This window comes from Labeo rohita, chromosome 4, assembly GCF_022985175.1.
Source record: "Labeo rohita strain BAU-BD-2019 chromosome 4, IGBB_LRoh.1.0, whole genome shotgun sequence".
Lineage (NCBI taxonomy): Eukaryota > Metazoa > Chordata > Actinopteri > Cypriniformes > Cyprinidae > Labeo > Labeo rohita.
In genome coordinates this window covers 44,450,566-44,463,445 of record NC_066872.1, presented here as the reverse complement: position 1 = coordinate 44,463,445, position 12,880 = coordinate 44,450,566, and the positions used below count along the sequence as shown (strand labels likewise).

Here is a 12,880-nt window from a genome sequence, read left to right as displayed (position 1 = left end):
ATTGCAATAATATTTCATAATGCTTTTTTCTGCATTTTTGATCAAATAAATGGAACGCTGATGAGCATAAGAGACTTCTTTTAAAAAAAACATTAAAAATCCCAAACTTTTAAAAGTGTATATTGCTTTAAAAATAAATTAGAAAACTATGTGAAAGCAAATTAATACTATATATACTCATTCATATAATTATGCATTTATCTTCACTTCAGTTTTTTGTATTTCACTATTAATACATTTTTTATAACATAATTTCTAATGCATTTAATGTTTGTTTTAAAAGTTTGTTTTCAGATTATTGCTTTTTTTTAATGATTTTAGCAGTTTTTAAGCTTCTTTTTATTTATATTCAGGGTCTTCATCCTCTGACTGCTTTTGTGAGAGCTGAGATACAAGAAGATGCCGGGTAAGACTTAATTTTTATCTTACATATATTTTAATAATGTAAAACATCATGGGTTTGTTTGTGTGCATGTTACATTGCATCATTTTTAATGTCATTTATATGTCAAAATCGGTTATTTATATGAGACCAAATATGCACCGCAAATACTTCTGACTAACTAAACACTGTTTAAACCGAATAAAACAGATATGCATCACAGTTATGTCATAAACATAAGTACACACATACTTTTTACCTACATATATGTGTACTTATGTTATTGAGACATAAGTACTGCCGTTCAAAAGCTTGGGATCAGTAAGATTTTTTTTCCAAGTAGTCTTTTTTATTTCATTAAAACTATAGAAAAAACTGTAATATTGTAAATTATTACTCCTTACTCCAGTCTTCACTGTCACCAGATCCTTCAGAAATCATTCAGTGTTGGAAATATATTTATTTGGAATCTATTTTTTTTTTTTTTTTAGAATTCTTTGATGAATATAACTTTAAAAAGAACAGCATTTATTCAAAATAGAAAAGTTTTCTAACAATATACACTACCGTTCAAAGTTTGGTGTCAGTACATTTTTTCTTTCTTTTTTTTTTTTTGAAAGAAACTAATACTTTTATTCAGCAAGGATGTGTTAAATTGACTTTTATTGTTCTGTTTTGAATAAATGCTCTTCTTTTTAGCTTTTAATTCATCAAAGAATCCTGAAAAAAGTATCACAGGTTTCGAAACAATACTGGAGTAATGGCTGATGAAAATTCTGCTTTAAATCACAGAAATAAATTATATTTTGAAGTATGTTAATAGAAAATTGTTATTTTAAATTGCAATAATATTTCATAATGCTTTTTTCTGCATTTTTGATAAAATAAATGGAACGCTGATGAGCATAAGAGACTTCTTTAAAAAACATTAAAAATCCCAAACTTTTAAAAGTGTATATTGCTTTAAAAATAAATTAGAAAACTATGTAAAAGCAAATTAATACTATATATACTCATTCATATAATTGTGCATTTATCTTCACTTCAGTTTTTTGTATTTCACTATTAATACATTCTTTATAACATATTTTCTAATGCATTTAATGTTGTTTGTTTTAAAAGTTTGTTTTCAGATTATTGCTTTTTTTTAATGATTTCAGCAGTTTTTAAGCTTCTTTTTATTTATATTCAGGGTCTTCATCCTCTGACTGCTTTTGTGAGAGCTGAGATACAAGAAGACACTGGGTAAGACTTAATTTTTTATCTTACATATATTTTAATAATGTAAAACATCTTGGGTTTGTTTGTGTGCATGTTACATTGCATCATTTTTAATGTCATTTATATGCCAAGATCGATTATTTATATAGACCAAATATGCACCGCAAATACTTCAGACTAACTGTCCGTCTAAGACGTGCACACAAAATTCATTTAATTTTTCAAGGAGTGGCTAGTCAAGTGGATGAATCACATTTGCATGATTATGCAAAACTGGAGAGAAAGACAAGTTGAATTAATGTTTTAGGGCTGCATATTACTGGCAAACCCACAGACAGCACATATTAAACACTAAAATCTGGGATTGTGCCATGTAGGTCAAATAAAAAAAGTGTGAAAAGAGTGTAAGATGGAGACAGACATGAAAAGAGGATCTCCTGTCTCTGAAGATTGGCTGAAGCGGCCCCTGGTGGCAAAGAAAAGACTTTGAGGGATTCACAGACAGGAAGAAGAACTGAACCAGAACCAGAGCTGAATATTAAGAGGCAGCTTATTATTCACCAGGCTTACAGTAATACAGCTGACAGCCTGTAATGTACTATTATTAACCAATGCTATGACTCTCAACCTATTACTGAGCATGCTTCTGATTTAAAGGATCTCAAAATTGTTATTTATAATTGTATGATAGTGATAAATACATGTTCTTTTTTAAAGCAGCATTGTCATTTTCCTTTCACTGTTTTGAATATCTACTAGCATCAACAAAGGTTAGTATTTGGACAGTTAAATCACAATTACAATGCCATTGCATTAATTTTATAATAAGTGTCATTGCAAAATGTAATTATAAATAATCCAAACCATTTCTGAATCTAAAAAAAATTGTGAAAAGCTAACTCCTCAGAGATATAACCAAGGCATAAATCAAAACCTGAATGAGACATCTGTGATGAAGGCATAAGACATTCTTTAATCAGCATTTATATGTGTTTAGTAATAATTTTGCACTCTGCTGCACCCACCAAAACAGATTAAATTTAAATATGTGTAGATCTGTTAAAAAGGTAAGGATTCTTATTAAAGCCAGTAGTAACCAAACAACCCATAAAAAACACACTGGAAACCTATACATATTAATTTCTGAATTCAACAAAAACAATTATAATAATGTAATGAAATATAATAAAGATGGGTGTATTCTTATGACAGATTGTCTACATTATTCTAATGAGACAGGGCTCTGTTTGCAGATCCTATGACACGCTCGTGGCCTTCTGCAGCAGCTGGAGCATGATGGGATACACCGGAGCAAACTCCTTCCCCTGCCTGGCTCGGACAGACTGCACGTACGCCTCGAGCGCTCCCCTGCAACAAAGGAAAGTCAGTTTTTCATTACTTTCGCTGATCAAAGAAAATCTGCAGTATTTTCTCCAGAGCACCACTAGAGGGCGCTGATGTTGCACTGAGAAATTCACTTCTGGTCTGAACTACTGATTTATTACTGAGTTTTCTATGATTAGGGATTTTAAATGATAATTATTGCAAACTTTGCACTCATAAAATGTGATTTATAGTCAATTAAATATTTTAGAGCTGAGCATAACTAGAAAAATGTATATTCGCTTAAGAAATGTCCGTGATTTTTCTATATTTGGAAATCACAGTCAAGATTCCCAAAACAATGGAAAACCTGGAAATTTAAAATTGATTTCCAGGCCTGGAAAAATCATGGAAATCAATAGAATATTTAAAAGCCATGGATATATAATTGACATTTTCATAGTAACTATATAAATTTTTAATAGAATACATAAATATTTGCATTGCATCAAATTGGAATTATTTTTAATTAATGTGTAAGAAACTGATTTTACTAAACGCTTATTTAAAACTTAGAATTTCTTTTCTAAATCCAAAAAAAAAAAATCTATCTATATAATACAAAATGTCTAAAATGAAATATATACATACATACATTTTTTATTAAAATTTCCTGATATTTCTTGGTTTTCTTACTAAATGCAATCAAAAAAAGTTTTTATTTTCTAAATGCAGAAATAAATAAATAAATAAATAAATAGATGAATGCAATAAAAATATATATTTTTAACAGAATACATACATATATGCATTGCATCAACTTTTATCAGTTTTTCAAATTAATTTGTAAGAAACTGATTTTACTAAATGCAATCTAAAATTTTTTATTTTTTTCTAATTGCAAATAAATTAATAAATAAATAAATTATATATATACACACACACACACACACACACACAAAATCCTGATATTTCCATGTTTTCTTACTATATATATATATATATATATATATATATATATATACATATATATATATATATATATATATTACTTAACAGGAATTCATTACTTTTTATATAGTGAATTCTCCAGTATTTCCAGTTTTTCTGTGGTTGTGGGAGCCCTGAATTTTCTAGTTTGACAGGTATTAGAGGTGAAAACTGAACTGCTAACCAAGTTAAAGCAAATGGGTGTTAGTTTCCCACCAGAGGGTGTCGCTGGGGAGGTGTAAAAGCGGTAACAATAGTGAATTGGAGTTGCAATTTTGAGCCTCAGATCTTACCTAATAAGAGTGAGACGGTCCTTTTCTGATGGATGGTCATCCAGCCATTGAGAATAGCGAGAAATGGACCACTCCGCTCTCTGTTTATAAAGGAAAGCAATATTAGTGGTACATAAGAGCATTAGAAATCCGCCCATGCTAAAGCTATTTTAGAGAACCCTCATTTTATAAAATGTCTAAAAATATCTTCATCTTTTCCAGTCCGAGCACTCAAAATGAAATGTGTCATTTAGCAGAAGCTTTTATCTAAAGCAGCTTACAGTAGGTCAATCACAGGGACAGTTGCGATGGGGCGACTTGAGGTGAATTGCCCCGCTCAAGGGCATAATAAACAGGATCTAACCTCAGAAACCTTTTGCTTGCTAACACCCGAACCTAAAACCTCAATCCTTGAGGATCTATAACCGAGGTGTTTCCATCTCTTCGCATTAGTGCGACTCTGTGTGTGTGTGCGTACCTGATGTGGTGATTTGAGTTCAGCCGGGGCACGAGTGAACAGGAAATGCAATATGGTGCTGTATGGAATCAAATCTCCCAGCGCTTGACTGCTAGCGATGTGCTCACTCGTTTGAAACAGCAGCGGTCTGAAACAGAGACAGACAAATATATTCATATTCACTGGGAATCACAATCCGGGTGCAATTTAGAGCCTGAAATGAATGCTGAAGATTTGAAAGGTAGGTGCATATGGAAAAAACGTCTAATAAAATTCACCAAATGTCTGTGACATGTTAAAGTGGAGCTCAAATGACGCTCTCCAGCGGGTTCACAGCAGATATCTACTCACTGCTGACAAGATGCAAATGATATTTCAGTAACAGAAAAAAAAAAGTCCCAGTTTCAATCAAATGTGAGGTTTATTTTTGTGCAAGTGCAGTGCTTGAATACTATATAAGATTGTGGAGTGAATCTAATTTTAATTTTTTTTTTTTATATGTATTATCGCTCACCAGTCACAAATTGTACATCCTTTACATGTAACTTATGCAATCCTCAAATAGAATGAGAATATAAATTGATATAATTATGAGGCTTAATTAAAATAATTTTAAGTGCACCACTATTTTCATAAATGAAAAAAAAGGAGTCTAAAAAAGTCTATGAATTTATTTATACATGGTATTGTTCACCAGCTGAAAATTATACATCCGATTGCATAGGTAAGTAAAAGCACAGCTTTTCTCAACAAACTGCAGTAAGTATACCTTGTGCAGTGCTACTTGATCATTGCTTGAAGACAATATAATGATTTTTTTTTAATTGCATCACTATTTTCATAAATAGAAAACAATGCAAGTCTATGCATATTATGTATTTAAGACGTATTATTGCTCACCAGCCAACAATCTGATCGGTAAGTAAAAGCACAGCTCTCAATAAGTGGCAGTCCTCAAAATTTATGCAGTCCTCGAATGCAAAATATATTGATATAGTAAATTGAATCTTATTGTTCACAAGCCAAAAATCATACATCCATTTGCGTAGGTAAGTAAAAGCACATCTTTTCTCAACAAACTGCGGTAAGTACAGCTTGTGCATTGCTATTTGATCACTGCTTGAAGAAAATTTAATGATTTTTTTAATTGCATCACTATTTTCATAAATAGAAAACAATGCAAGTCTATGCATTTTTTTTAAAATGCATATTATTGCTCACCAGCCAAAAATCTGATCGCTAAGTAAAAGCACAGCTCTCAACAAGTTATGTAGTGCTCGAATACAATATGAGATTGTAAATTTCATCTTATTACTACACTTATTTAAAATAATTTTAAATGCAGCACTATTTTCATAAATGGAAAAAATGCAAGTCTTCGCATTTTTTCAAATGTTATGTTTCACAAGCTGAAAATCGTACATCCAATTGCATAGATAAGTAAAAGCGCACTTCTTCTCAACAACTTCGGTAAGTACAGCTTGTGCAATGCTACTTATTCATTGCTTGAAAACAATATAATGAGATTTTAATTGCATCACTATTTTCATAAATAGAAAACAATGCAACTCTATACATTTTTTGAAACTGCGTACAGTTACTCACCAGCCAAAAGTCAGATCGCTAAATAACAGCACAGCTCTCAACAAGTTATGCAGTGCTCAAATACAATATAATGGGATTGTAATCTTATTATGAGTCTTCTGTAAAATAACTTTAAATGCACCACTATTTTCATAAATGGAAAAAAATGCAAGCCTGATTTTTTTTTTTTTTGCTACGTTATTGTTCACCAGCTGAAAATCGTATATCTGATTACATAGGTAAGTAAAAGCACAGCTTTTCTCAACAAACTGCAGTAAGTATACCTTGTGCAATGCTACTTGATCATTGCTTGAAGACAATATAATGATTTTTTAAATTGCATCACTATTTTCATAAATGAAAAACAATGCAAGTCTATGCATTCTATACATTTTATCAATCACCAGCCAAAGTACATACATCTGATCGCCTGGATAAGTAAAAGTGCGGTAGTGTAACTAGTTTTACTCAGCCATCAATGAAAGTGTATGCAAAAGGATGCAAAAGACAGAAGCCTCTACAATAGTAATAGTAGTACTGATATTTCCATATCAAACATCCTTTTCATGTGCAACAGAGGAAAGGTCACAAAAATCACAAGATACTTTCATGAATCAACTCCGAATTTAAACACACATGTCTAGAGGGTAACTATGTCCCTGTACTCTATTAGCTGCAAGGCTGTATTTAATCAAACAAGTTTATGAGTATGAAAAAAAAAACAATGTCATTTACAAGTCGCAGCTCGGTTCGGGTCAGAAATTTCATTACTTACCGTCTGCGGTCCCTCAACAGTGATCAAACGAGACAAATATCTCCATATTAATAATTATATCTCTATCTTAGGGCTCTCTTGTAATAACATCTTTCCCCTGTGGTTGCCAGACATCATTTTGCATGCTTACACACACGCTCATTGAGTAAAATAAAGTTGCTATTGGGGAATCGGGCCTTGCTCATGAGGGATCCATGCACGGCAGTCGCTCCCAGAGCTGGCATAGATGTCAGTGGTTTAATTTGATTAGTTATCCTGTGAGACCTCACTGGTGTTTATTAGATTGCCTGGAGGAAGTATGGAGAATGCATGCCGCCTTAATCAAACTCGAACGTCAATGTGTTTATAATATGAGACACCAGTGCAGTCAACTATAAAAACTTAAATGCCAACTTCCTCTCTGGTACAAAAACAAAACAATAACACATCACTGTTCGCATTTATACGTAATGCTGCTTTTAGCAAAGCGTTTAAAACTGAAAAACATGCAAGCGGTTTAAATCAAAAAAACTGAAAGATTATGACAGAAAACCTTTTCATTTGGAATAACATGCACCGATAAATCAAGACCAAGAAGGTGAAGCTGTCATGAGTCAAACTAAAACAACAAAGGAGCAACGGAAGGTGAGCATTAGAGTATTATCCGCACAGATAATTTGACACTGACTTCTCCTCAGCTAATCAGACGAGCATCTCCATTAATAACCTTCCTTTCTCTCTCTCTCGCTGTTAATTAACAGCAATTTTCAGAGGGAAGACTCCAGGCGACCTCTTTGTCTCAGCAGGGGAAGGACGGGGACAAAGGATAACACAAACTGAGAGCGTTTGTGTGAAAAATAGACACAGAATCACTCTAAGTGTGTGACTTCGGGAGCTGTGTGCAGTCACTCGAGGACAGGAAGATAAAGTCACCTGACATCATCCAGACTGTAAATAAAGACTCACCTGAAAGATCGCAGGAGACGGTATGCCTTACCCAGGTCTGAAACACGTCTGCAAAGAGGAGCCACGGCCAACTCCATCTGTAACACATGCATGTGAGATTTTCAATCACAGATTCAAAGACACTCAGTGCTTTCTAGATACAACAGAACTTAAACATGGTGCTATTAGACTGGGTGTCAATTATCTCAAATGTTGTTTCTTGTGCATCTTGTGACATCAAACCTAATGTGAAGTCTAAACATGCTATGTCTTTAAGAGTTTTTAGTAAATACATGCTTAAATTTGGCTGTTTCTCACAGAAAGCTTATGTATGACATCAGAAGACTAAAGAAATAAGAGTCTTTTGTTGTTTTTTTGGAGCTGGACATTCCTATTCCCCATTTACTTTGTGTTTCATGATTGAAAGAAAGTTAAATATGGATTCGAAACAATATGAGGGTGAGTAAATAATGACAATTTTCACTCTGAATGAATTATTTGATCTAAAGGCATCATGTATGTGACCCTGGACCACAAAACCATAAGTGTCATAAGTGTTAATTTTTTGAAACTGAGATTTATAGATAATCTGAAAGCTGAATAAATAAGCTTTCCATTGATATTTGTACAACTATTTGGAAATCTGGAATCTGTGGGTGCAAAAAAAAAAAAAAAATCAAAATATTGAGAAAATTGCCTTTAAAGTTGTCCAAATGAAGTTCTTAGCAATGCATATTACTAATCAAAAATTAAGTTTTGATATATTTACTGTTTACTGTATATATGATCTCTGGCATAAAATAAAAAAAATCTATAATTTTGACTAATACAATGTATTTTTGGCTATCGCTACAAATATACCCATGCTACTTAAGACTGATTTTGTGGTCCAGAGTCACATATTTGATTTGAGATATAAATTTAATGCTTCAATTTTGCTTATTTCTCACAGAAAGTCTATGAACAACAGCAGAAGACTTCATTTTTATGGTGTTTTTTTTGTCATTTTAGAATTTGACAGCCACAGTTTCCCATTTACATTGTGTTTAATTGATGAAAGAAATCTGAATACGGATTTTAAACAACGCGAAGGTGAGTTAATGATGACAATTTTCAATTTTCTTTGAATTAATTATTTGGTGTAAAGTTACAATACTTATGATTTGAGAGCTACAGTGAAAAATAGAGTGAATGTTCGGTGAATAAATGCTTAAATTTTGCTCTTTTTCTCACAGAAACCTAACGAATGAATTCAGAAGACTTCAGAAAAATTACCTTTTTCTTGTCATTTTTTGAGCTTGAGAGCCCCTCTTTCCAAAATGATGATAACTGACTCGAAACAACATGAGGGTAAGTTTTCAGAATTATTTGGTTTAAAAACACCATGTATTTAATTTGGGAGCTACAGTGAATTTTCAATGAATAAAATGCTTACATTTTGCTTGTTTTTCTACAGAAAGCTTCCATACAACAACAGAACACTTTAGACGGACCGTTTTTTCTACTTTTGGAGGTTTTTGGACCTTAACAGCCCTAGTTCCCGTTTACTTTGTGTTTCATGTACAAAAGAAAATTAGGAAGGCTGACCCTCGTATTTCTCACCTGAGCAAAGTCGGCCGCCAACCTCATCTTCCCTCCTTCTCCGAGTGGGCGCAAGAGGCTGGCATGGCGGATGAAGAGGGTGATGGCACGCTGGGCGATGTTCTCTGTGCTATCGTACAAGAAGTCCAGACATTGCAGTGGGCGGAAGTAGTCGTTCATCACACGTGCGATGAAGCCCTGCAGCTCACGCATGTACAGAGAGCACGGCACGTCTGGACGACCACCTGCTGGTAAAGGACTGGGCATGCACACACACACAAACACACACAAGAATAGTGTACTGTAATCTTGTAATGTGAGCATAGACTACAGCTACAAGCAACACATTGATTTCCTTTGTCACATAATCAATATCATAAATGTGTTGCTACTGGAACTGCTGAAATACACGCTCACGATGTCAAAAAAGGAACGTCGTGTTAATGCCTTTTAGCAAGTGACAGTCAGTTTTTCTTTACACGTATTGGTCATTTTTGGGTGAATCTCATGATAACGTTATATTTTTAAATATTTTACCTTAAATTTTTCGGTGTTATGTGTTTTTCTGTTATAATTGTTATTTTTTGTTACTAAATTATATAATACAGCATGTATTTTTTATATTTGACTACAAATGTGACCCTAGACCACAAAACCAGTCATAAGTAGCATGGGTATATTTGTAGCAGTAACCAAAAATACACTGTATGGGTCAAAATTATCGATTTTTCTTTTATGCCAAAAATCATTAGGATATTAAGTAAAGATCATGTTCCATGAGGATGTTTTGTAAATTCCCTACCGTAAATATATCAAAACTTAATTTTTGATTAGTAATATGCATTGCTAAGAACTTCATTTGGGCAACTTTAAAGGTGATTTTCTCAATATTTTGATTGTTTTGCACCATCAGATTCCAGATTGTCAAATAGTTTTATCTTGGCCAAATATTGTTAGATGATCTATAAATCTCAATTTTAAAAAATTGACCCTTATGACTGGTTTTGTGGTATATATATATATATATATATATATATATATAATTAATTTCTTTACATTTTGGTCTAAAATAAGACTCAGACACTGATTTGTGAGATTTGCCCTTTTAGCTCATTTCCAACTCTTTTTAGCAGCTTCTGCTGAAAGGGTGAAACTGGGGGTGTTTCTGGACAAAGCCGTCTCTATAGCATGTTTATTTCTCTGCTGTCTTCCCTCAGGAGTGCCCGACAGCGGGGACAGAAATAAAACAAGCCCACCAAGCTTGACTCCAGTGGCCCTGAGGGGATGAGAGATGTGGACAAAAGAAGCCGTGCTGAATCACAGGGGTGACGGTTTAAATGTTATCAAACGCTGGCACATCGCTCTCTGTTGTATTCACTGGACCACCCATACCAATGAGTGAGAGGAAGTGGAGAAGAAAACGAGAGATGAATGTGGAAGAGAATCTTCAGGGAATGTGTCCATAATAACAGCTAAAAATGTACATGCACGTCCCCACATTCATTTATGTGCAATCTGTTGCATCACAGATTCAGTCTTTAAGAATGAGGACATGAATAACTGAATGGAGATTTGTGAAGTTGTAAACATTAGAAAAATCAAAGAGAAGCAAAACTAATTTGGCAACTACAGTAGCCTGTCATCATACCATTGTGATTTCCAAACTTAAAAATATTGGTGCCAACTTTACTTTTTTGTTAAAGGGTAAAGAAATATGACAACAGGAAACCCATTACACTCATTCAATTCATGTTGAAATATGGTGAGCTGAGAGAGACCTGGTCTCATAACTGCCCTCGACAAGACTAAATAGGGCACATAATCCCAGATGCCATGTTAGTGTTTGAGAAAAAGCTCACGAGGGGAAAACACAGTCTTTGTACAACCATAAATCCCAGTTTTGACATCTCTCATTTGTTTTTGTGTGGTATTTTAAAATGGTCACATATATATGTGAAAATTGAGCAAACCTGTTTCTGACTTCTACTAGTCGTTTAGAAAAAACCCTACTGCATGGGATACGGTATCCCATAATGCTTTGCATTTAACCATTTTAAATTTACGAAATAAGTGGACACTACTGAGGTTGTGTAATTTACTACTGTTTATGCAGACTGAGTAGCCTTACATGGAATGGTACGCAGTAAATGGACCATTCTACAGAATTAGTGCAAACTGGTGTCCCACAACAAAAAAACACATTTAAAAAGCGTTTAAGTATTCAAATCTTAGATGAAACATGCCATCATTTCAGTACTGACAAAAGGGAACACATAATCCTCATGTTTGGGAGAAGTTATGCAATTTTTTTTGCACTGTAGTATGTTTTAGTAGTGTTTTAGTATTTAAAATTCTGTAATGTTATGTGGTTGCTACCAAAGCACTGTCACTACCGAAGCATGTTTTGTCAAAAATAAAGTCTTTATGAATTATCAGCTAAGATGTTATGATATTTTTTGGTTCAATATATGTTCAAACTAATGAATCTCTAACTTTGAAATCAGTATGCTCAACTTTTTGCCTTTTACAAAGAAAAATTAGATTAAAATACAACAAATTTCATAAATTACACTTGAAATATTGTAAAAAATTTAACTGTTATGAATTTGCCTCTGAAAAAATGTTAATAAAATAGCAAAAAAATATATTTACGATATACATGCATGCAAAATAACCTAAAAGGCCTATATAACTCTACTAATTAAATTATCATTACTGTTTCAGGGAGAGCACAAATACTCCAAAACTTCCTGAAAACAATATGAGAATCAACTGCACAATTACTGAAAACGTGTATGTGTACAATTTGCATACATAGAAATAGTTTGGAAAAAGACGTCTTTTCAAGACATTTCCAACTCTGGACCAATTCTGTAAAAAATCCCATACACCGAGTTGTATGCAGCACATATTATAATAGTCATGTAGTGCATGTTTTGCTTGCTTACCCAGAGAAATCCTCCTGGTGCATAGTAATGAGTATCGCTTCGACAGAGTCGGTAACAGAATTTAGCAATGGCTGAACGGCACTACTCATCAGAGCCTGAACCGACTGCAAAAGACACACAAAAATAAGTTAATTAAAGAATATGAATAAAACAACAAGAGACAGAACCAAGACACTGAACATGTGAAAACTTTTGAAGGTCATTGGTTCATGTAGAATTTTCACACACGATTACATGGTGACTTGCGCTAACACCTGCTGTCCCTCCTCCCATGTGACTGCCTGACATTTGCTGATGGGACATCAGTCTGACCATCGTGTGTGTCACGGCAGCTGGCCCCCCTTCGTCCTAGGCTCTTATCCGGCTCTCCATCTCTGAGCGACATCAATGCAAACCCAATAGGTCTCTCTGACCAAATCGGCA

At 33.6% G+C, this 12,880-nt stretch overlaps 1 protein-coding gene and 1 long non-coding RNA gene across 2 annotated transcripts in view; one reads left to right on the top strand and one right to left on the bottom strand.

The window, feature by feature from the left end:
- Positions 1-1,663: 1,663 nt before the first annotated feature.
- Positions 1,664-12,880, bottom strand: part of cog5 (component of oligomeric golgi complex 5) — a 72,308-nt gene continuing 61,091 nt past the window's right edge. Inside the window, exons 17-22 of the mRNA XM_051107705.1 lie at positions 12,458-12,561; positions 9,531-9,768; positions 7,950-8,026; positions 4,667-4,793; positions 4,210-4,289; positions 1,664-2,971 (exon numbers count right to left, since the gene is read on the bottom strand). Of these exons, the coding sequence (XP_050963662.1) occupies positions 2,860-2,971; positions 4,210-4,289; positions 4,667-4,793; positions 7,950-8,026; positions 9,531-9,768; positions 12,458-12,561 (738 nt within the window). The 3' untranslated portion in view covers positions 1,664-2,859. The remainder of the gene's footprint in view (positions 2,972-4,209; positions 4,290-4,666; positions 4,794-7,949; positions 8,027-9,530; positions 9,769-12,457; positions 12,562-12,880) is intronic.
- Positions 7,510-9,517, top strand: LOC127164060 (uncharacterized). Its single transcript, XR_007827587.1, has 6 exons — positions 7,510-7,628; positions 7,745-8,041; positions 8,249-8,387; positions 8,940-9,020; positions 9,164-9,278; positions 9,385-9,517. It is a non-coding gene; the product is annotated as an uncharacterized LOC127164060 (long non-coding RNA).